Here is a 25,851-nt window from a genome sequence, read left to right as displayed (position 1 = left end):
AGAGAGAAGAGAGGAAGAGAAGAGAGAGAGGAGAGAGAGAGAGAGAGAGAGAGAGAGAGAGAGAGAGAGAGAGAGAGAGACAAAAGGCCACATGGGATGCCATTAAACTGCAGACAGGATGCCATTAAAATTGTGATTGTTGTCATTTTCATTGGACAAACCATTTTGCTTTTACGACCTCATTAGGGTTCGTTTGCATCTTCGCATTTCCCTATCCCGCTATCAGCAACAACACTTGTCATTAGGTGGCCATGAGGAAGCCAAAAAGGTTTATAAGGGCAACAAACAGACAGCAAACGATTTTGCTGTTAATAGGGTTTTTTGGGTGGAACGAATGGCTGGGAGATAAGATAAGTGCCCGGCAGCCAATTCTTTGACTCAAACAACAGCTTTCCAAATGTGCAAACGTGTACCTTACCGGGACTCTTTGATGCCTGCCAACTCTAACTCCAGTGCAACATGGGTATTTATTTATATTGGTTTGAACAAAAGCTTTTGTGTATCTGTAGTAAACTGATTTTCTTTCAATTACCATATCAAACTTTTATAACAGCAAATCTTATAATTGAAATCTTGTTGAATGTCAAAACTGCTAAAACATGTAAAAATTGATATTGCTTTATTACATCCCTATGCGACAAATCATTCTCATCAAAATGTACAGTCTGATTTCTTTCAAGATACATCTGTACTTTCTTGTTGTTCTTAAGAAGTAGAAGAAAATGCAAGTTACCTTAAATGTGTGAGGTTGTCTGGTTTACCTTGACAGCCCAAGTGAAAACTGTGCCGAGACAGATATGTGTACTGTGCAGACAGAATGCCACGTCTAAATGAGAGGGTGAGGAATTAATCTGTGACGTGGTGCTGACTCTCAACCAACACATAATTTACACACACACACACACACACACACTATTACTATCATTACGATGACTTTCCATTGAGTATTGTTATTAAACTGAGCTAACTATATTTGCTTTACCCCCACACCTATTCATAAAACCCCTTACATTTTCATATTCACATAGTTGTATATGGACATGCCATGTAATAGTACTAACAATAGACTAACCCAAATTCATACCTTAACCCTAACAGGTTACATGTTTATAACAAAACAACATTATTTACTCTATTTTGACAAAAGAGCATATTCCAAAACGACATTTTAGCCTGTAAAGAATAACGAGTATTTACACTTGCATGCACACCTACAAAGACAAATATATTTTAAAAATATTTGATAAAATTGTTTAAAAATGTATATTATGTTATAGTTTTTATATATATTACTGTATATGTTTAATAAAAATATATTTTTAATTTGGTGTATTTTGTATATTGTTTCACTGTATATTTATTTTTTGTATATTTGATAACATTTAATAACATTAAGGACATTGAGGAAGAAAGGTAGGGGGAGGCGTAAATTATAGCACTCATAAGAAGTGCATTCATTTGTTACTACTAGAATTCAAAAGAATGACACATGAAATTTGTATAAAAGGGGGCAGATTAAAAAAATGCAAAGAATTCATAACCATACTGACAGAGAAAAACGAAGCAATACCTTTTCACAGCTAATAACTAATTATGTTAATATGTAGTTTTAAAATGAGAGAAAAAAAGAAGAGATGCAAATTACTAACATTCGACTGTGTCAGAAACATCAACCTACCTACAAAAGTATTCATTTTACTGATGTACAGTAAGAAATGTAAGTATAGGTGAACTTCCTAAGGACCAGATGAAGGATGATCAAATGGACAAGATTTTAATCATCATGACTTGTACTGTACTGTACAATCAGACGATGAACTGAAAGTTGGCATCACCAGATGGCGCTCTTATACTAAAAAAGAAACAAATTCCATTCTGTGGCGCAGTTACAGTAAGTGTCAGTAATTAGATATTCCTGAAAAGAAAACAGAAAACTTTGATTTAAACTGATAACCACTGGCTGTCAAAAGACAGATGTTTAAAATTATATAATTTATATAATAGTATAAATTATACTTTGCTCGTTTGTTCTATTTTATTCCCCTTTCCCTAAGGATTATAAATGTAATATTGCAACCTAAACAATATAAATATATGTATGCACACTTAAGATTGCTCCAATGAGAGAACGAGAAAAAGTTGCTTTGAGTAATTATATCTAATAACATTCATGAACTTCACAAAAAAGGGAGGGTGTACAAATATGCTCGCATCCACCTTCAGTCAAAAAAATCCCCAAATCGTACGAGTGTTGCTATTGGCTTGCTTTAATACACGTAAGCTTTTGAGGGCGGTACTTATGCAAATGAGCCTGCCCGAATATGGACAGTGTGGAATGAAAGATGGTAGATAGAATCAAACATGGAGGACCGACACTCAGAGTCATAAGAGCGCCGCAAAACTTTTTGGGAAAAGGTGGATGCAGGACAGCCCGTGTCGATTTGATCCCCTCTCGTTTCCTCGTTGTTCCGTTGTTGTTGTTCCGAGTCGATGGGAGCTAAACTTTTTGTAATGCAGTAGAAAGTTGTGATATATTTGTTGTTGGAGTTAAAGGCAGGGGGTGAGACCCCCCTACTGTCCCTCAGTGCTATGCCGTGGGTGAGCAGCTGTAAGCGGAGAGAGAGCTCGGAGCTGCCGCTGCCCCCGGGCTGGGAGGAAGCCAGGGATTATGATGGCAGGGTCTTTTACATTGACCACAACACTCGACAAACTTCGTGGATCGACCCCAGAGACAGGTAAAAGTGATCGTGCATGGTTTATTGTTGCCTGAAGTTTCAAGATTGTTTGGTTGTAGAGGGCGGGGGCTCAGATTGAAGTGATGATTAAGGAGCGAGGGAAGTTGCATGGAGCTGATACAATGTAACAATGTTTTAGCGTAACGTTGAGCAAATGCAACAATGTGTCAATGCAAAGAAAGAATCGTTGTTTACTGGATGGATGTAGAGGATTGTTACAGGCTGTGCTATTCTCCTGTGTTTTGTCGTTTTTTAGTCTTTAAACTTTCTCAGTTTTCAATCACGTTTGTCATGTTTGAAGATGACGTGAATGACTATTTATCAGTAGAAATATATCCAGTGTATGGTCATTCATCTATTCACCACACATCAATGGTTAATTGTGGCTTTATAAATCTTTCTGTGGGTAATAGCTTTTACATGCAAATTATATTTCTGTGAACGCTTTTGTCTATTTCTGTTTGGTTGGAGTTTGTATTGTAACAGCATAGAATTTAGCAATGCTGTTGATGATCAAAATACTTTCTGATAATATTAAAAGGTCTTATGAGTTGAAAATTAGTCACTCAATAACTTCGTAATACCTGACAGAGTGACAGAGCATATCAGTCATGTGTTGCCTTTGACTAATAGTAGGCTGTTAAAACTTAATGAATTGTAGGAGTAAAGACAATATAATTATTAATGATGACGGGACACAAAGCTGAAAATGAGAAAACGTGTCAGTTAACATTTAACATTGAGGTTTTATCCCAAAAGGTTTACCTCAGATAGGGCTTGCAAACATTTCTGTCTGTGTACCATTTAAAACACACAAGGTAACTGATAGTTATGGTTATTTTAGGGTTTTATTATACATTCAATGACGTGGTGAATCATTTTGAGGATAAATTGTATAAACCTTTCCTGTACCTTTTTAGATGTGATGTATTTAAAGGGATAGTTCACCCAAAAATGAAAATTCTGTCATCATTTACTCACCCTCATGTCATTTCAAACCTGTATGATTTTCGATCTTCCGCCGAACACAAATTAAGATATTTTGAAGAATGTTGGTAACCAAACAATGGTGCTAGCCATTGACTTGCATTGGTTTTGTGCCCATACAATAAAAGTGAATGGGTTCGATTTACACTATTCTTCAAAATATCTTCTTTTGTGTTCTGCGGAAGAACGAAAGTCATACAGGTTTGAAATGACAAGAGGGTGAATAAACGATGACAGAATTTTCATTTTTGGGTGAACTATCCCTTTAATTGAGCTTATCTTCCATCCATTCTGTACAATGTACAGTACTTTGATTGTCAGTCAAAAATGTTTGTTATGCATTTGCCTATGTCACTTGTGTGGGCTTCTTTATAAGCCATATTCGCTAAGTCTAAAAACATTTAGCCTAGATTTTTCCTAGGTCAGGATTTTTTTTCATTTTGAATAAAGTTTCTTTTTTGTAACGGTGAGCACATTTGAATATTGGTCACTTTTTTTCACATATCTTACTGGGAAACATTTACCTGACACTTTTGTTGCAGTATTTCTTAGAAAGAGCTTGCTATATATGCATTCATCTCATGTACTGTATTTAGGTACTAATTTGCATGATGTAGTTATTAAAAGCATGGTATTTTTTCACTTTATTTTTTTTAAAGTGGTCGTATAATGTAAACAGTGTTCAAATGAAAGAGAGAATTGAACTGTAGCTCCAAGAGTTCCATGTGCAAATATGTATGGAATGCTAGTTGGGCCGCTGGGAAAGCAGTGTGGATGTGCTTTGTGAGGTCTGTATTTTCAGCAGCATAGAAGCCAGCTTTTCAGTCAGATTTATTTAGACACACGAGTTCACTAGAAGCCTTGTGTGAATTAAATGGGGGGTTTTGCTGTCTTTGGGATAGTTATAACTCTTTCATCCTAATTGTTATAGTCACTCGTTTATTAAAACAATGAGCGAGTAGCTTACAATCTCAAAGGTAATTCTGTCATCACATGACACTGTTTTATGCTGTCATTGTGCTGCGGACGGAGAGTATTTCTCAGGGGACCTGGGAACATTGTTTAAATTTCAACACTTACAGTAATTTTATTTTTGCATTATTTCAAGTAGTACAAAAAGGATTCTCTTGAAGAGATACAGTAGTTCACCCAAAAATATATTTTCTGTAATTATTTATTCGCCCTCATGCTATTCAAAAGCTTCTGTAGTACACACAAGAAGATACTTTGAGAAATGCCTCAGTGGTTTTGTGTCCATTCAGAAAGTCAATTAAAGCCAGTGTTGTTCAGTCAGCAACATTCTCCAAAATATCATTTGTACACTGCAAAAGAAAGAACGTCATGCAGGTTTGAGTAATGATGTGAGGATGAGTAAATGAAAGGATTTTTGTGAAAATGATCACTCTCTGGTACGCTAGCTATGGAAACTGCAACATCCCATACAAAGTATATACGTTTCATTTCTGTCTTTCACACTTATGCTGGATGGTGCATATTTAATTTTCATTTTAAAGCATCTCTTATGTCCTCTTTACACTTTTACTCTCTTATTCAGGAGACGGAATGGACTAACCAGCTGATAAAATGAATCTAGATATACGAAAAACCTGATCTGCCTGAAGACTCTTGTCAGCACAGCCATGTGATATGTTTAATGCGAAGCTGCCTGAAGTCTGAAAAGTCTCATAATTTCATGTCATGTCAGGAACGCAGTAAATAGTTACAAAGCAGATGTTGAAGTGGACAGTGGCCTGTTGGTTAGCGTGCATCCTTTAAACAAAAACTTGGATTCTTTTTCCTTGTTATCTCTGTACTGTTCAGTCAGTATAAATGGCTGAATATGTAAAGAAAGATATCCACAATTGATTACTAATGTATCAGTTTCTCCCAACCAAGTTTTTTTATTTTTTTTATTTTACTTTTTGTTAGCAGTGCAGAACATTGGTGTACCTTTCGGTATCTCTCTGAAGTGGCTTATATTCAGTTGATTTGCCATAATGTTTTACACCACCTGTGTGTTTAAGCAGCATCTCGGCACCAATGAACACGAGTTCTTGGGGTTTTAGGCAATGTGACAGCTTGTAGTAAAAATTGGAATTAGTGTGTGAATTCATTGCACAGTCACCTGGGAAACCACTGGAGCTCCTCTGTGAAACAGGGCCATCTTCCAGCACCTGGCCCTCACTTCTCACTCCGCACACACCAATAGTTAATTTGAGTATGAGCCAATACAAAGAATCCTGGCCCAATTTCTCCTGAATCATAATTTGCAAAGTTATCTTTATTTCAGGGATTAATTAAAATCCTAAATATTCTCTTTAAGCAGTATGTTTTTAATGTATGTCTTTGTATTCTTATGCCTTTTTTAAAAAGATGAACTTTATGTTTGGTAACATTTTGCTGCTGGCGTTTTTTTAAAAAGTTTTTTAAAGTCCCCGTGAACCGGAAGTTGCGATCATTTTTACTTCCGTATTCTGACACATTTCCGAGTGAAAAGGAATTTCAAAGGAGAAAATTAGTGGGCGTGACTTGCGTTTTTCACTGCGAATTGATTGGATGAACAGCTGTTGCATTGATTTTGAAATGAAACTGACAGCAGACTGACAGTTGAAGGGGAGGAGTTAACGGATGCTCCGCCCAAGCTGTCTAATTTATGTCATTTGAGATGGATAGTCATTTCAGGGCGGAAGTGCATTTTCAGATTTTAACTGAAGATTATGAGGGTACATGAATTTTTAAAAGAAAATGACCCACATTGATGAGCTATTTACTATAGATGCTGCAATACTGTATTTCATGAAAAAATAAGAATTGTCCTTTTTAATTTCACTGGGACTTCAAAGTCAAATTTAATGGGTTGAGTGAAAATATTTACTAGATGTTTGCATCATATTAGAGGGAGCCCCATAACCACCTATTAGGACAGCATTTAATTTAAATTGGAAAATTAAAAATGTTAAATCTTTCAATAAAAATTTGTTTAACAACCAGTATGGAGTTTTCATATAGGTTTTGTCGCAGTGAAATCACACGCATTTGTTCTATTTTGTTTAAAGTTATAGTTCACCCTAAAATAAAACTTCTGTCATCATTGAATCACCCTCTTATCATTTCAAACCATTATGACATTCTTTCTTCTGCAGAACACAAGAAAGTTGGTAACCGAACAGCACTGGCCCCCATTCACTTCTATTTTATGGTCACGAAAAAGTGAATGCGGGCCAGTTAACAACATTCTTCAATTCAATTCAATTCAATTTTATTTATATAGCGCTTTTCACAATGTGCATTGTTCCAAAGCAGCTTTACAGGAGCAAATTAGAAAAACACAGAAAGGTAAAACACAGCACAGTGCATGGTGTTTATAGACCAAGCAAGATCATTATAATAAATAATATCTAATAAATAAATGAATAAATAAATGCAGTCTCCCGGTGAGCAAGCCAACACTGCACTGCTCTGCTGTGGCGAGGAACCCAAACTCCAATGATGAATAATGGAGAGAAAAAAACCTCGGGAGAAACCAGGCTCAGCCGGGAGGGCCAGATCTCCTCTGACGTGTCATGGCTGCACTCAGTGACCCCGACCAAAGCCACCGAGCAACGTCCACGAAGAATAGGGAGAGCCCACGAGCCGCGACCCAGGAAGCCCCACCCGCCGAAACCGTGCAGGTCCAACCCGGTCCCATTCCGTGGTCAACAACAGACAACAGAGGGACAACCAGGGAAAAGTAGTAATGGCATAATTAACTTTATTCCTCTGTTGTCCGACATCGACCACAAAACAAGACCAACCAGACCAGACCCACACAGTCCCAACAAATGAAACGCCCCGAACCACAACCAACAAGCCCCCCCCACTCCCTACAACACCCACCCAGCTACCTCCAATCAAAGTCACTGAGTGCAGCCATAACTTCAAACTGCTGTCATGTGATGTAAGTTTAGCATTAAATACCAAGTATTGTAAATTTAGCATTTATGTGACAGGTAGTCCGTCTTTGCTCTCGGTTGGGGATGGAATTGTCTGAGCTGGGCCGGCCAGATGGTCGCCTTTTTTCTTGGGTGGTGATGGAATTGCCTTGGATGGAGCTGGGATGGTCATTCTTCAAAATATCTTCTTTTGTGTTTTGCGGAAGAAAGAAAGTCATAAAAGTTTGAAATGACAAGAGGGTGAGTAAATGATGACAGAATCTTTGGGTGGACTATCTTTTGCAAAATGCAAAATTGTTTTCATACTAATTTCCAAAACACTAGCTCATCTGCCATTGGTTGGCCAAACAGACAGACCTGCCCCAAACTCACACAATTGGTTGAGGCAGTGTTGCTGCATTTGACAGATCGAGCAATTGAGTTTACTCTTTTCTGAAAATTATTGGAGAAAATATTTTGTCCTCAAACAAGGTTTTAACCTATTTGTGTGGTGCTTCCTGATACCTGTTATTAAGGTGAGCGTGACTTCCAGCGAAAAAAGGTTAAAAAGATTTGTGGCATTGTTTTTCTCTCAAATCTCACAAGACTGCAATTTGAGCAGTAATCCACACAGTAGATGCTAAACGGACTAAAGACAAACATACTTCTGAGAATGTTAGTATCTACAGCATACTGTCAACATAAACATACAGATACAAGATTTTTTCTGTGATATTCTCAGTGTTGTCTCAAATACTTTATGTCAGGGGGGCGGCTTTGTAGCAGGAAGGGTGTGTTTCACCTCGACAAGACAATAGTCGGGTAAACAGTGAATATCGTTTGCGTTTGCATGTTTCCTAAGGTGGCTCCGTAAGAGTCCGAGCTCCTCCGTCCACTTTCTCCAGTGCAGTTTCTGTGGTGAAGCTTTTGTGACTAAGGAATGAGTGCAATGTCAGGCATGCTCACACTAATGCCTGAGGGACTCTGCCCGTGTTCGGCCCCAGACAAAGCTGCCCAATGGAGGCAGCAGTTCCCACGTGTCTTCCCTCCATCCTCAGGCCCCCGCGGCGCTCCTTTATTCTTTACAGGCTCTGTTATGCAATGGCCACAGCCAGGCTTGCCGCTTGGCAAAGGGAAGCCTTTATACGTGGTCACAAAGCACACCAAATTCAATTATTCTGGAAAGTGGAAGCCGTGTTGCCAGCACCAAAAGGTTATTCACATAAACACACATCACCGCTATTTTGCTTCCCTTGGTGTTTTCATTATGTCGGTTAGGGGAGGGCAAGTTTTTTTGTTAAAAGGGGGCCTGTGAACATTGCTTTGTATCATCCAATGTGTGTTTGTTTTTGTGTAGAGTTTTTTTTACTGAATTGCCAACATGTTAAACTTTGTGTTGGCGCTGTTTCTGCTTGTTCTTATTGTCATATAGGCTCTCTCTCTGTTTTTCATCTTTTGTTGTGAAAAATTTGTGATGCGTATGTAAAGGCCCATGATATGGTAAAAAGGGCTTGAAAACGTGTAAAGATAAAGGGCATTTTAACTCTTACACTTGAGGTTGTATGCCTGCAAGGTAACTTTAGGGTGATTATTTTGTAGTAAAATATAACTCTATACCTATTTAAACAAACACTTCGAGATAATTCATCCAAAAATGAAAATTCTGTCATCATTTACTCACCCACATGTCATTCCAAACCTGTTTGAGTTTCTTTTTATTTCCAGAACACAAAAGGAAGATATTTTGAAGAACATTGGTAACAAAACCACATAGGCTTCTTTGACTTCCATTGTATAGACACAAAACCACTGAGACATTTCTCAAAAGATCTTCTTTTGTGTTTAGTCCCTTTAGGCGTTTTGTTTTCTGTTTCTTTAATCACTTTTGGAGATTTCTTAACTGATTCTTCCATTGTGGGTACACTTTGCACTTCCGTCGCCACAACTGCGTTCCTTTGTGTATAAAACCATATATTGAAGATTGAACTATTGATTTAGTCTATTAAATTAAATTGTCTGTCATTTTGTACTGCATTCACTGGATTTTTTTATCCAAATGATAATTAGGTTTTATTATGGACAGACATACAGCTTGTTTAACGTGCTGCACTGTTGTTTACTTTGGTATTAGTCATTCTAACAGCAAAAAGTCCTCTTTCCAAAAAGTTAAGTCGACAAAAACATTACACATGATTTTTGAAAACTTAACTTGCTGACCTACTCCAGTACAGCCCATTGAAAAGAGTGTACATCTTTCACTCACAGCCTTGTTTTTGTCTCAGAATACATATGACGTCTACTCTTCCATGTTTGCATTGTCTAAAATCCAAATTGACCCATAATGTCCACAAAGGTTCTTCATTAGGGGATAATGTGCAGTGGGATTAAGTGTTAGTGGTGTTGTTTTTTGCATTTACCAATTGACTCTCTTGACGCTCTGCTTAGTGTCTGCGTTCTAGATTTTGGTCAAGGCCACATGTCCTGTTTTTATGGCATTTTTATGGCACTTTGCTTTGTTGCTACTATCAAGTAAATTTCAGACAAGCGTTAGTGCAATTTTGATACTTTTTAAACTTCTTCCATTCCACAAGGGTAGATATCAGAACATTCCGAACTTGAATAGACTCAGGAGGAACGTCACTTCGCTTTGACCTCCTAACATTTATGCTTATCGCTGTAAGTCTTACTGATGATAGATTTTCCTATTTAAGGCTTTAAACCCAAAACTGTTAAATCCAGATGACCAGACCTTCACACACATTTTTCAGCAAACCAGGTGCACTCAGTCACACGCAGGTTATGCCGATCATGTCTGGAATGCTATCTTAGCAGGATGTACCAAACTCATCCGGGCCGTTTACTGAGGAATGTCAACGCATGGCAGTCTGTAGAAATTCATCATGTTGGCGATCAAACACCAGTGTGATCAAATACACAACACACCAAATTCAAACCTCTTTATGACCATTGTCTTAATTTGTGGAACTAAGGCAGCATGATGATGGGTTAAATGGTAATCATGATTATTTTGATCGAATTCTTAACCACAATTACTAATCACACAATTATTATGTCTTTTTTTTATTTCACTTCAGCATATTTATTACATGTTACAGCCAATTAATACACGTTATAATCTGCCACTATTGAACTTCTGCGACACTGCGTTTCAAAGTGCACTATCAGCCGTAGAATCCGGCCCAAAGATGAATTTCTGATCTTATGATGATGTTTTGTGCTTGTCATTAGTAATACCAAGACAATTATGCTTAATTAATCGTAAGAGGCAGTATTTGTTATCACGATTAAAATATGATTATTCATGTATTAGATGTTTTTTTATGATTTTTTTCTGCATTTATGAAAACAAAATTCCTTCTAATGTAGTTTATTCGACCATCTAGTTAAAGGGGTCATATGGCGCGAACACATGTTTTTCTGTGTCTTTGGTGTGTTATAAGTTGCCCATGCATCTATTAGACAGGTAACCTGATGTTTTAAATATGGTAAGAGGCGTTACATTTCCGTCACACGTTTGCAGTATTCGACCAATCACTACGCACTGGTTAACTGGCCAACTATAGCACACCTCGCTTTTCAGAGCGATGAGCTTTGTAAAAAATCTGCGTGTTTCAGAGAGGCGGGGCAAAGAGGAGATACAAACATGCACGGTATGTGGAAAATACAGCGTTTTTGAACCTTAAATCGTGTATACACATTGCATTACATCTAAAACAAATGATAATATTCGTTTTAGCCGTGTCATATGACCCCTTTAAGAAGTTTGGGACTCTAGAAGTTATTCTGAATCTTTTAGCTAGTCAAGAGTAGGGCTGGGTATCGATTCTGATGTTCCGATTCGATTCCGATTCACAAGCTCTCGATTCGATTCGATTCGAGTCAATGATTATAGATTTAATACAAATCCTATAGATATTTTTAAAAAAGATCAGTAATCATCAGATTACAATGGTGAATTAAAAAATTAAATGAAGAGCCACAAACCTGTATATTAAACTTTAAACACACTTGGGTATATTGAAGCAGAATAGTTGCATACCTTGATCAAACAGGATCAGGTTATTTTGCATTTAAGATACAGTATAACAAACAAAATTTTGCTGTAAAGAGAGGCTGCAATCATGTGAACCGCTGCCTTTTATGTGAAGGAGCATGTGTTATATGTCTAGAGCATCTTCAGTTGGCAGGAGCGTCCCTAAAATTCATTATGACTCCCCTGCCAGCAGTATATTTCACTTCATTATGTCCCAAACTTCATAGGAAACGTATTTATGAAAATAAGTTAAAAATTTTTTTTTAAATAAATTTTAGCATTGCAGCCTCACACTACTGTTCAAAAATGTAGTCATCCTTTGGCTGGAATTTGTAGAAATATTCTTCTGGCATTTTATCAGAAAACATCTTGAGGTCTCACCCTGTTATTCTTTTAAAACAATTTTTTAGTAGTTTCTATCATTCCCTTTCATTTTTGGCTGCTTTATTTAACCATCCATTCAAAAAAAGGATCAAACTAACATGTTCAATCAATTATGCTGTTTCAGGCATTAAGCATACACCTTCAGATCTAAATATTTGTAAGGTCAATCGAAACATTAGGAATTGAAATCCAACAAAGATATAGCCACCTAATTATTCATACATATTTATAATGTACAGTTTATATACATTCTTATTTTCCCTGCCTCCGATATTTGTCATTTCACTCTGATCGATCTTCCGCTCTATCATGTCTTGTCTGTGATGGTGATAGCGGGAATGACGGCAGTATCTAAATGTGTCTGGAGAAGCCGGTTTTTCAGTTGTGCTACTTATAGTCGACCTATTTCTATAAGATGCTGGATATAATGGTTGGAGAGGAAGTCTGTCTAGAGCCGCCTGATGCTCAGCTGCCACGACATAAATGAACGACATAAATGAAATTCCTCCCAAAGTTTGGATCTCATCTTTTAAACTTAGAGTGGAATTTTTAGATGGACACCTGTGGACCTCGGTGTATACATAGCGCAGCTCCTTATGTCGTAGTGGTGACAGCATTCGACCATTAGTGTGTCACATTTATATAGAGATATACGTTTTTATGTCATACAGGTGCTTTTATTATCATGCCAATCATTTTTATGATTAAGACCTGCTGAGGTTGTTCAAGGCACCGTTTACCATTACGTAAGCTATTCCATGCCTCTTAAAAACCTTTGCTTTGTAAAGTGTGACATGTTTCCTTAACAATAGAATATCTCCAGCGGTAAGCAAGCCATTATACAATTAAACGGTAAACCGCAGAGCAGAGGCCGCGCTGTGCCATGGCGACAAGTTGTCTAAGCGAAGGCTGTGAATTAATTAAGCCAATAAAAGATCCCCGTAAAGTTATACAGGGGCGATCAGCCCACATGAAAGGTGACGTCTGTACCAGCGGCCTTCAAATGAAATCGCTTCTTAAAACATATGGTTGCCAAAACAAAAGTTGTGCCACCGGATTTCGCAGAACCGAGAAAGGAGAAGCGCTTGGAACTCGAGAGGCATTAAAACTGTGCCTCCCGGCTACTATAATTAAGTTTATTTGGGTATATTATTTTTAGAGAAACACATTCTTGACGAGGAATGCAGAGCCTGTTGTTTGGGAGCATCTTAATTTGCAGGCGGAATGTTGGTCCGGCCCTTTGTTGTCCTGAACGGCTCGAGCTGAAGAAGCGACAGGGTGGATGTCCAGACGAGGCCTGGACCTACGGCCCAGACTCCAGTTACACATGCCTTTCCCACCAGGGACAAGAGCGTCGTTCCAGATGGAAATATCTACTGGGAAACATCAGGGAGACTGCGGAACGTTAGATGATTACAGAATTAGCAAATGTCTGCTGCTTGCGCGTCGTGTGCTAAATTGCTTTTAGTTTTTAATTTTGGCCTGTGGGCAGTGACTGAAATTCTTTTGCACTCCCTCCAGGAATATTCCTCTGTAAAGTTATCCCACTCTTCCTGAAGAAAAGACAGTCCTAAGTCGTTTAGATGTTTTCATTCGCTTCGAAAGCGTTTAAAACACGACAAAAGGGCGCTTTGCTCCTCAAAGTCCGCAATCGGAAATCGTTTTTCGCCTTAAAATAGGGTTTTAAGTGGTTACACTTTTATAGTACTACAGTTTGTGCTGCATAAATGGTCTTGACATTCTTTCTCTCCACTTGTTTAAAACTTGGGACACATTTTAGTGCTCCCAGCGTATTTGAGAAATTCCCAAGTCTTAAAATAACCCATGGCCCCGTAACTCTTTTTCTTTCTGCCGATGACGGGTTTTGGGATTCAGCCCGCTAAAATCTCCGAGACCTCTCCTTCTGGCAGAGCTGCTTTCCTCTGGAAGAAAAGGCGTGGTATGGGAAGATTAGCTCTCTCAGAGCACAGAGGGTCTCTCAGGAACTGAAACAAAACACTCGCTTGAGAAACTCGCGAGCAAGTTCAGGGCCCGAATCGAGTCCGAGGGCAGAGCCGTTTTTGATAACTTGTGCTCTCTTCGCTGATCTGCAAAACATTGCTTATCGTGTTTTTAAGACTTTGTCAGTGACGCATATACAGTGGTGCACTATGGTGGGGTTAAAGGTGGGGTAAACATCAGATGTGGTGGTGATTCTGGTGTCCTAGGCAAGATAGGTTTTAGTTTCTATATTGATCGATAACAATATTTATTTCGATATATATTTAATAAAAAAACTGTTGTTAATAAACTGTATTTAAAATAGATGATTTTAAATACAGTTTATTAACAAAAGTTAACCTTTAACCAGTTAAAATTCAATTTCAATTTTTGCATTCAATTTTCAAATGAATGCACTGTTGCAACCAGTGTTGGGTAAGTTACTCTGAAAAAGTAATTAATTACTAGTTACTAATTACATATTCAATAGTGTAATTAGATTACTGTACAAATGACTCTCTCCAAAAAGTATTTAGTTACTTATTACTAATTACTTTCTATATCCTATATCAACCTTGATTAGTTAAGTGATTCAAGGATAGGCATGAAATGGCTCTTTTAATTCATTCAAATAAATAATATTAAACTACATAAAGTACTCTTATTAACTGACCAAAGTATTACAAATGTGAGAATTATACATTAAAGCATGGATTTTAAAGTTAGACTTTGAATTTTGATGTCAATTCCACTATTGCACACACATATATTACACAAAGTATTTAGTTTAATTACATCAAAAGTAACTGTAATTAAATTACAGAAAAAATCAGAGTAATCCCTTACTTGCCTTTTTCAAGGGAAAAGTAATTAAATTACAGTAACTAATTACTTAGTAACTAGTTACACCCAACACTGGTTGCAACAGAGGATATTAGGCCATAAACAACATGTACCAGTTCATTCAGTCTCATTTTGACTCAATTGACTCGTTAAGTAAAGGGAGTGTTCATTCAGTACATTCAACCAATGAAAGGGCTCCGTTACTGCGTACATTCGAACGTTATTGGCTCAGCACCTGCGCACATACATAACGCTGCAATAATGTCTTGCTCGAGTAGTGGGTTTTTATTCAATGCATTCAGTGAACCTTAGTCTTTCAAAAAGACATCTCACATAAACTGTAGTACATCTCTTTAATCATGCAAGCATCTTACATACAAGGTTCAATATTTTAATGTGCACACAAACTCACTTCATTACATCTCTAATCTGTACAGGGCAGCGCTGGTTTGTTTCATATGCACCAGCTCATGTTAGCAGATATGTTAACGATGGATATAAAAACGTTTGTGCTTGAGTTTCGAAGTAACTCGCTTGCAATTGCGCCTCAAGTTTTTGTTTAACCGGCGATTGCGAAAAAAAAATAAGACACTTGATAAACCGCATGATGACAACTCGAGGTTAGTTTCACCTTTGTTTCCGCTTCCAGTAATGTTTTCCTCCTCATGTTGAGTTTTCTTTGCCAAGTGCAGTATGAAATGGACTTTGTACTTTGACGCGCATGATAAAAGCTGTACGCTGACTGACTGTTGTTGCGTTTATTTCTGCGTTCTGTTAGACTGTAAGATTAATGCATATCGAGTCAAAATGCCAATAGCTTATCATCGTTTTTGAAATACATTCTATCGCGATTCGATATGATATCGTTTATCGGCACAGCCCTACTGATGACTGGATTTTAGTTTTTTTTTTAGGGGGGGAAGTAGGGATGTAACGATTCACTCAGCTCACGATGCGATGCGATTCACGATTCTGATCTCACGATGCGATTTATTCACGATTTACTCACGATTTATTTTGAAAAAATGAGTTGAAACAAATTAGAAATGAACAACGTCCCTTGCATTATTTCTTAAATGCTTCACGTTTCTTTGTATGATAAAATAATGTTTTGTTTCAAATAACAAAACTAAACTGCAATTTTATAACAAATTAATAATAGAAAAAGTCTCTTTAATATAAACAAACTAATACTGTCTGTGCTTTTCTTGGATTTTTTTGCATTTAAGAAATATCAGCATCCACGTTTAGGTTTGCAGTGAAAATAGCGGCCCCTGCTGTTCAAAAAATGTATTGCGATTCAGTTCAAGCCTCAACCGATTTGAATCGTCGCTCATTATAACCGATTTTCAACCGGCTCACGGTGAATCGTTACATCCCTAGGGGGAAGCTATCTCTTTAATGTTAGTGATTTTGTCATGCGATTCATTAACCAAATGACTCCCAGTGTTTGTGGGACGTTATCGTAGTTGGGCTTTTGGAATCTGTTCTTTTGTTTTTGAAAGCCTTACAGAAAGAGGAAACTGACCCCAGGTTCCTGGTGAGAATGTGGGGTGGTCCTGTTTCCTGTCAGAGCTCCGCGTCTCCCATTTTGTCCAATGTACAGTTTGAGAATCTCGACTACATAGCCATGTTTTTCTTCTGTCCTTGGGAGAGTCCGATAAACCTAGCAGGAGATCTGTTGTAAAGCTGTAGTTTGGGCTTAGGAAATGGACATAGTGCTTGTGTATGTGGTGTTTCCTGCTGTGTTGTATTGTGGGAAGTGAGTTGACTGTGGTTGGGACGGGAGTCTTTGTGTATGTTTGGAGGCCTGTAGACTAAAACTGATGCTTTGAATTGTTTATCTTTGTTGAGTGTGAATGCTTAAGTTTTCCTTGTATAGTTTTTACTTTGGAAAGCAAATATTTGCCAGTATTAGTGGTATGGTTACATCATGCTTCTCTGTAATGTAAGGGTCATGTTGTCTAATTCTGATAAATTCCCATGTGACCCGATGAACTGCTGAACACACTCTGTTTGCTGATCTAGTTTGCTGTTTGACCTATTTTCCTTTTATTTTTTATTCCTTGCTGTTTTTAAATGCTTCTGTCAGCTAAATTGGGTATTGGAACCACACATGATGTCCATGTGCCTCGGTCACAAGTGTAAAATCCCCTCTAGATTTATTTTGATTTCTGTCAGTAGATCCTCCAAAAAACTACACACTGGACCTTTAACAAAGAAGAAACACATTTCTTAAAGGTGAAGTACGTACTTGTTTTGTTACAGTGCTTTGCTTCTTTGACAAAATAAGAAGTCGTAATTGTTTTGAAAGTCTAGTGTGTAATGTTTTGGAGGATCTATTGACAGAAATGCAATATAATATATGTGTCTTCAGAGGTGTATAAAGACATTACATAATGACACGTTATGTTTTTATTACCTTTGAATGAGCTATTTCTATCTACACACACTTGCCCCTTGCATGGAATTCGCCATGTGGTTTCTACAGTAGCCCTAAACGGACAGACTGATCTACAGAGCGCGTTTCGTAAATACATTATCTCCATCAGCAAAGAAGTGAAAATGGTACATGATCTTTGTTCTGTGAGAGCCACCGTAGTGCTTCGAAAGGGAGGGGTGGAGTGAGTCGTTGGTTGTAATTCGCAACCTCACCGCTAGATGCCGCTAAAATCTCCACATTGCTCCTTTCATCTTCAAAACTTTCAAGCCAGGAGTATGTTTCAATAACATCAATAAATTCAACCAAAACAATTACAACAATAGTCTGGTGAGATCAGTTTACATGGTAGTTACACTATAAACTGTTTATGTTGTAGGGCTTACACGTGAATTTTTATATTAGGTTAAAATACTTTCAATTAAGTTGCATTACAATAATCCAATATGGTGACCTAGTTTCACACCATTTCTCTAGAATTATATCAAATGACGAATTGTGACTTTTAAAGTGATAGTTTACCCAAAAATGAACATTTTCTCATCCGTTAGTCACCCTCTTGTCATTTTAAACCTGTATTACTTTCTTTTTTCTGCAGAACACAAAAGAAGATATTTTGAAGAATGTTGGTAACCGAACCATGGCAGTACCCATTCACTTCGATTGTACGGACACTAATGCAAGTCAATGGGTACTGCCGTGGTTTGGCTACCAACATTCTTCAAAATATCTTCTTTTGTGTTCTGCATAAAAAAGAAAGTAATACAGGTTTAAAATGACAAGAGGGTGAAAAAATGATGACTAAATTTTCATTTTTAAGTGAACTATCCCTTTAACAAAGACAAATTACGTGGAGGATGTGTCTGAATGAATAGTTCATACTTTTAGTGGGTTTCATATCCTCTCAAACAATATTTTATAACCTTGCTAACTAACCCCTTCATCTGCCTGCTTCAAAGCACTGCATTCTGGGCTTAATTCCAGGGTTGTCATAGTTGTAACAGTAAGGTTTTGATGGGGGGGATAAAGAGATTTTTGAAATTTGATGAGGATTGCAAATGTGTGAATGTTTGTTCTTGTCTCTTGGCAATGTGGCTGTGTTTGCCAATATGTCCATCAAAAACCTTTTGTCTCTCCGTTTAAGAAACTGTCAAAGGTGTGTTAGCTCCTGTAATATCTTAAATTTAGTTTTTATTTCACTTGTTGATCTCAGTTATCAAAAAATTACAGTAAAGCTCCCTTTTGTTTTTTCTTTTGAACATCTACAAACATAGTTCCTTGCTTTTGTAACTGATATAGGCATCAACTAGGAAACTGGGTTTACACACTCATGTAGCTGAACGGAATGTGTTGCATGAATCTACTCGAGTAGTGGCCGACAGTCAGATCGATGTGCATGCTTCTTCATCTTAAATGAAGAAGTCATCTTCATCTGATTGGGATTGTCATGCACATGCCTGGCAATAATTTCATTTTGGAATGGAGCCTAAAAGGTGGATATTCATGTCTTGATGTTTAACTCTAACTGGATTGCATTGAAATGTGAGGGATTGCATCATCGTGGTGACATCAGTGGGATTTTAAGGCAATTTGCAAAGCAATTTAAACTCTCAGTGCTGAATAACACTTGGATTACAAACGGGTCGTTGTTGTGTAAAGTGTGCGTCTTGAACCGCTATCTATTTGTGATGTTTTTGTTTGATTTAACTCGTCTTTGTTACATTAATCAAATTTACTGATTACTTCATTTTTGTGCTTTTGTTCACTTTGTAAGAATATAGCCATAGAGCGCCATACAGATGTTGTGTGCAAGTTGCACATAAGGAGGGTAATTTGTGTAATCGTCTTTATATATGAATAGAGTTTTTAGGGCTTTTTTGTTAAAAGGGATAGTTTAGTCAGAAATAAAAAATGTGCCGTTTATTCACCCCCATGTCGTTCAAAACCTGTAGGCTATGTGACTCTTTCTTCTGTGGAACTCAAAAGAAGATATTTTGAGAAATGTCCGTACAATAGACATTGGTTTACCAACGTTCTTTAAAAAAGTCATACAGTTTGGAATGATGTGAGGGGGAGTAAATGATGACAGAATTTCATTTTTGCGCAAACTATTCCTTTAACTAATGTTGTCAGAATGTTTAGAAAGAATATCATAAGACTTTTCCGTTTGAAGAATTGAGGAATTAAGGTCTTATTTTACTAACCGTTCACAGATTCTGCAGCAACCCTGGAATTCTTTTCATAACCCTGCTGTTATCTGACACAGTCAGAGAGATGGGTCAAAGCACACAGACAGTCATACAGCTCACCTCAGGGCAAACAGAGGTTAAGTGTTTAGCTCAAGGGCACAAAGACAGAGGGATTTGGATGTGGTATCCTCCTCCTTTGCATGCGTTGGATGTTCATGCTTGAAGTTTCTTCATACAACTTCATCACTCATTAAAATGGAACATAAAGGGGCGGTTTCCCGACTGGGATTAGTTTAAATTGGGTATAGGCCTTAGTTTAATCAGAAAATGTAAGTAGTTTTAACAAACATGCCTTACAAAAAACATTACTTGTGTGCATTTTGAGTCAGCACAAAGGCAGTGATGTATTTTGAGATATGTCAGTACAAGCTGTTTTCAGTTAGGACTGCTCTTACACTTATTTAAGTCTAGGACTAGTCTAATCCCTGTCCAGGAAACCACCGTAAGTGTTTTATGAAATAAACAAACTTCATATTAGTGCCAGTATTTGCTACAAATTCCCAGGGATACAGATCTAGTCTTCGGGGTATTTAAAGAATGGGATTCAGCTTTGTGGCTAAAGTTGACGTGGTGCATTAAATGTGTGAAAAAGTGATTTGTGCAGAGTATCCCATGTCCCGCTGGTGTTTGTGGGTTGTTGGGCAGGCATGCTTTCTGCTATGTGGAATGTGTTTATGGACCGTCTCTTCCTGCAGTGCCTATATTACACACATTTTTGACCCCTGGTGAAGAGATCAGTAGCTGTTGACTGACTGAACACACATTCATTAAAAATCTCGAGGAATTTTCCAGATTCTTTAAATATCTGCGTTGCGGCTTTGTTTGCTGTCTTTGGTCAACATATTACATTTCTGTCAATGTTTTACATTTCCATAATAACATTAAATAGCAAAAACGCAGCTAAAAGCATGCACATCAACTTGAAAAGGGTGCTCAACCAAAAACGAATCGAATGAAAATATATATACAAAGTCGTCACATCAAAGCTCCAAAAATCTCAAAAGTTTGAATTGACTTTCACAAAACGTGCTCGAAACGTCACACGTTTTGTGATAGTCGATTAAAACGTTTGGAATTTTTGGAGCTTTGGTGTGCCGACTTATTTTCACAATAACATTACAAGCAGTGTTGGGTAAATTACTCTGAAAAAGTAATTAATTACTAGTTACTAATTACATATTCAATAGTGTAATTAGATTACTGTACAAATTTAGTTACTTATTACTAATTACTTCTATATCCTACATCAACCTTGACTAGTTAAGTGATTCAAGGATAGACATGAAACAGCTTATTTAATTCATTCAAATAAATAATATTAAACTACACAAAGTACTCTTATTTACTGACCAAAGTATTACAAATGTGAGAATTATACATTAAAGCATTCATTTTAAAGTTAGACTTTGAATTTTGATGTTAATTCCACTATTGCACACACGTATATTACACAAAGTATTTAGTTTACTTGCATCAAAAGTAACTAATTAAATTACAGAAAAAATAAGAGTAATCCCTTACTTTACTTTTTCAAGTGAAAAGTCGTTAAATTACAGTAACTAATTACTTAGTAACTAGTTACACCCAACACTGATTACAAGCAACAAATTCTGGTTAGAAAATATTCAAACACTTGCCTGTTAAAGTGTGAATCTGTTGTTTGTTGTTAAAAGCAAACTGTAACAAAGTTCAATGTAGGGAAGAAAGGAGGCGGGAACCGGCGAACATTAACAAACTTTAATTCAAAAATAAACAAACAATAATCCAAGAATAAAAGGCACACAAACATAAACAAACTTAACAGTTTCCGGGCCCGGGTCCTGTCTCTCGATGGTCCGGTCGCTCGTCCTCTTATGCTCCCGAGCTCCCCCGTGAGGCATGCGGGGACCGGCGGTCGCACAGCTGACACTCGTTGCCACTTACGCCGCCGGCCCTGCCTTACTTGCCCCACGGCTCTCGCCCCGCCTTCCTCGCTACATACCCCCATCACCCCTCACAGGCCGGGGGGCAGCACCGAGCCTGTGCTTACTCCCCCCCCCCTTCTCCCATGAGGGCCCCAGTGACCGGGGCATGCACGGACGAGGCGAGAGAACGGAGCCGGGAGCACCCCGAGCGACAGGGACGAGAGAGGGGAGAGAGGAAAAACAAAAATCCGGTTCCCCGACACGCCGTCGCTCGGTCCTCAGCCAGCCGAGAGGCTCTTCCTCGCGGTGCTATGCGGTGGTGCGGGGACGCTCCGGGGCAACCTGATCCTCCTCCGCCTCCTGGCGGCCGGCGATGGCTTCGCCCCGAGGACAGCCGGCAGCGAGCCGTCCGTTCCCTGCTCTTCCCCTTTTCCTTGGTGGACAGTAGCAGGCTCCGGCCCACGGCAAACGGACCGAACTCCTCCGCTCCCTCTTCTACGGCCGCCACCCCACCTCGGCCCAGGAGCCCGGCAGCGAGGTCTTCGTCCCCCGTCGAGCTTTCTCTCTCCGGCACCACCGCTTCGGGCAGCCGCTGGCAGACCTCCTTCGTCCGTGCTGCCCGAACTCCCCAGCACCGCGAGGCCGCTTGGCGGCGAGGGCTCCTCGACAGCATGTCCCTCCTTCCTCCCGGGTTTCGGCACCAATGTAACACGATTCAATAGAAGGGAAGGAAGGAGGCGGGAACCGGCGAACATTAACAAACTTTAATTCAAAAATAAACAAACAATAATCCAAAAATAAAAGGCCGGCAGCCACCTCACGGTCGACTGCCGGCCACACAAACGTAAACAAACTTAACAGTTTCCGGGCCCGGGTCCTCTCTCTCGATGGTCCGGTCGCTCGTCCTCTTATGCTCCCGAGCTCCCCCGTGAGGCATGCGGGGACCGGCGGTCGCACAGCTGACACTCGTTGCCACTTACGCCGCCGGCCCCGCCTTACTCGCCCCACGGCTCTCGCCCCGCCTTCCTCGCTACACAAACAAAAAAAGAAAGATTTATTGTTTGACCTGTCAGAACCCATATATTCCGTTTTATGCAATGATATCTTTCTAACAAAAATGGCAATTGAAAGGCTAAAGTTACGGCCTTCAGAACAGTTGTGCAAAAAATTCCTGTACATCGTTTTTCTCTGTTTTTAACGATTATGTTCATTCTGGCATTCTTTCTCTTCCTGTAGGATTACCAAGCCCCTGACCTTTGCCGACTGTGTGGGGGATGAGCTTCCTCTGGGCTGGGAGGTGGTGTATGATCAGCAGGTGGGCGTCTACTACATCGACCACATCAATAGTAAGTTCAGCTCTTTAGTTCTGTCATTAAACGACATATTTTACACAGCTGGAATATTTTACACATTTAATTAAAACATGCTAAATACTGTGTGGCCTGACAGAAGTGCTCTGGAAAAATGATAGTTCCTGTTATTTCACTTTGATTGTTCAAATATGAGCTATATCAGTATGTTTATATCAGATAATTTCATAGTTCTTTGATATATTCCATGGTAATAAATTATTATGTTCATACTGTAGCACATTATGATAAATAATACCATGCGGTTACCATTGTGCATGTCCATAAACCATGGTATAATCTTGGTTCCATGTCCCAAAAAATATTTTTCTCAAATCCTTAACTTTAGCCTTTAGTCTTTCTGGCACGCAAGATTTACGGTATTGTGACTGTGGTTTGATGTTTCTCTCCCTCAGAGACGACCCAGATAGAGAACCCTCGTACACAGTGGCGCCAAGAGCAGGAGCGCATGTTAAAGGAGTATCTGGTGGTGGCACAGGAGGCTCTCAATGCCAAGAAAGAGATGTATCAGATCAAACAGCAAAGACTGGAGCTGGTACAACAAGAGATGCAGATCTTCAACCAGCTCACTCAGGATGACAACCGCTCCATCACCAGCTGTGAGATATACATACACGCTCTCATTTTACAAAACTGCATCCTACAAAATATAATTTTCTTAATCAGTGTTTTTGTCTAGTCTTAAGGAAAAATCCAAAAAAAAAAAACGGTTATATTTTAGCATCTTCAGTATCACCCATTTCTAGAATTTGTAAAAAAAAAAAAGGTTGTCTTGAGGTGTCAGCCTAAGAAGATTTTTTCGTACATTTAGTTATTTAATTAAATTCTTGTTTTGTTCTAAAAATACAGCATTTATTATTTTATTAGGTCATCTAATGTAATATGCTTGTGCTTGGAAAATGTAGTTATGACATAGTGATTAGGAATTAATAATTGGAGTTTAAAGATCACATGCATTGCTGATTCAGCTAGATCCACAGCTGTACCAGTCCATTCGTCATATTGTGTGAGACTTCAATGAAGTCATTCTTACTCTAGGCTTGGTTGTGTGTTACTCATTGGCTGGAATTTGTTTCTTTCCTCACCCATACATCCATGCACTCCTCCCTTCCTCTCCCAGCACACCCCTCCCTTTCCCTTTCACCTTTTACTTCCCTTCCTACTGCCATGCCACAGTTTTCATTTTACTTCCTGTCTTTTACTCAAACGCCTCTTTTGAATTCATTCAGACCTGACTCTTACAAAGAAATGTCATGGATTCATATGACTTGGGGCTTTGAGGACAAGGACATGGTACTAACAAATACCATCGAGTTTTGTATACAGTACGCCACAATCAAAACATGATGTGAAATAAAATATATAAAGGCTAAGTACCTTCTGGTGGTCATAATTTACATAAATTACACCTGCTACCTGTATGAACTGATCATACAACCACTAAAAATGACCTTAAGATTAAAACTGGTTTACTGGTAAAACTTGCGAAACTGGTTTAGAAGAATGATTTTAGTACTGTATAAAGATTTAGCGCCATTATTATATGCCGCTCAGTTTGATATTCTAATGCTATCAAATTCTTGATATGATCAAGAACCATGGATGGATACATTTCATTTTATGGTGCCTGTCTCAGTTTTCCCTACTCCTGTAATAGTTTTCTCTCTCATTTTTGTCTTTCATAGCTCATTCTGGTTCCTCTTCAAATGCAAAATATGACCCTGACCAAATCAAAGCGGAAATCGCCTGTAGGCGTGAGCGGGTAAGTCATTATCCTCTGAGAACAATGCTTCATACGTCAGGCCCGGGGGGAGGCAGGGCCCCTCATGTGCTGTGTTAAGGGTGTATTTGTGTGTATATGGGGATAACTTTAGGAACCGGAGGCCTATGTTTAGGTTCACTGCGGTTCACTTTTCTGTAATGGAGTTCACTGAACCTTTCTTGATTTGTGCTGTGCTGTAGGAAGTGTTATTGTGTCAGGAACCTTGGCATGCCCTGTGTATAAAGACAATTTGCATTTGACTTCCCCATATGAAAGGATAAAAAGGAATATATTAAAAAAAGGAGTTCATTCTCTCCTTTGCTTACTCTTGCTTTAATCCTCCTAGTAGCACGGCCTTGTAAACTAACGGTACTGTTTAGTGTGGTAACAAAATGTTTATATGCTCTCCTACTTGTAAGTCGCTTTGGATAAAAGCGTCTGACAAATGAATACATGTAAATGTAAAGGAATAGTTCACCCACAAAATGTTTGGACTCACCTCTGATGTTTCATACCCCTCTGTTGTTGTTTTTCCAACGAACCACAAAAAAGAGATATTGTAGATTTTTTAACGCAGCTTTTCAATTCCAACCTGATCTCATGAGAATTCGTAACTATTTTACAAGGTGAATAATTGTGAATTATTTGAATAAAAGCAATACTGAAGTCCCTACCCTAACCCCGCCCCTGAACCTAATGTAAATGGCACGAAAGCAAATCATACTCGACATTGTGTGATCAGTTCTCTTTTTGTGTCTCATAGAATATATTTGGATAAAAGCGTCTGCTAAATGACTAAATGTAAATGTAAAAGGAATATTAAAAAAGCTTCCGAGCTACAAAACACTGACAATTTGGGGATGCTCAATTTTTATGAGTAACATCAATTTTATAGACTTTTAGATTTTTAGACTTTTTTACTAAATTTACTACATTTTTACTTTATATTTAAATTGAATTAAATCTCAATACTTAATTCCATTCTTCAGTCTTGAATGAAGTTTTTTAATTTTGGTTTAATTATGCATTTTAATCTTAATTTCCTTTCTTAAAGTAGCAGTATGGGATTTTTTTTGATGATCTATTGACAGAAATGCAATATAATATCCAAAACTATTTCTTCATAGGTGTATAAAACCTTTCGTAATGAACAGTTATGTTTGTATTACCTTAGAATAAACGATTTCTATCTACATACAGAGCGGCCCTACACACATTGAATTCGCCTCCAT

General features: G+C 38.3%; 2 protein-coding genes across 4 annotated transcripts in view; one reads left to right on the top strand and one right to left on the bottom strand.

Annotated features, from left to right (window-relative positions):
- cldn33b (claudin 33b) overlaps positions 1-896 on the bottom strand; it is a 4,772-nt gene extending 3,876 nt beyond the window's left edge. The window contains exon 1 of the mRNA XM_057338277.1: positions 734-896. The gene's annotated coding sequence lies outside the window, so the exon portion shown is untranslated. The remainder of the gene's footprint in view (positions 1-733) is intronic.
- A 1,443-nt stretch (positions 897-2,339) lies between these two features.
- Positions 2,340-25,851, top strand: part of wwc3 (WWC family member 3) — a 39,744-nt gene continuing 16,232 nt past the window's right edge. For all 3 annotated transcript variants that reach the window (XM_057338764.1, XM_057338765.1, XM_057338763.1), the window contains exons 1-4: positions 2,340-2,735; positions 22,724-22,833; positions 23,253-23,456; positions 24,543-24,619. In XM_057338764.1, coding sequence (XP_057194747.1) covers positions 2,590-2,735; positions 22,724-22,833; positions 23,253-23,456; positions 24,543-24,619 — 537 coding nt within the window. In that variant the 5' untranslated portion in view covers positions 2,340-2,589. The remainder of the gene's footprint in view (positions 2,736-22,723; positions 22,834-23,252; positions 23,457-24,542; positions 24,620-25,851) is intronic.

Source organism: Triplophysa rosa, linkage group LG7, assembly GCF_024868665.1.
Source record: "Triplophysa rosa linkage group LG7, Trosa_1v2, whole genome shotgun sequence".
Classification (NCBI taxonomy): Eukaryota; Metazoa; Chordata; class Actinopteri; order Cypriniformes; family Nemacheilidae; genus Triplophysa; species Triplophysa rosa.
The sequence above is the reverse complement of the archived record's forward strand: the minus strand, read 5'-3'. Positions and strand labels throughout refer to the sequence as shown.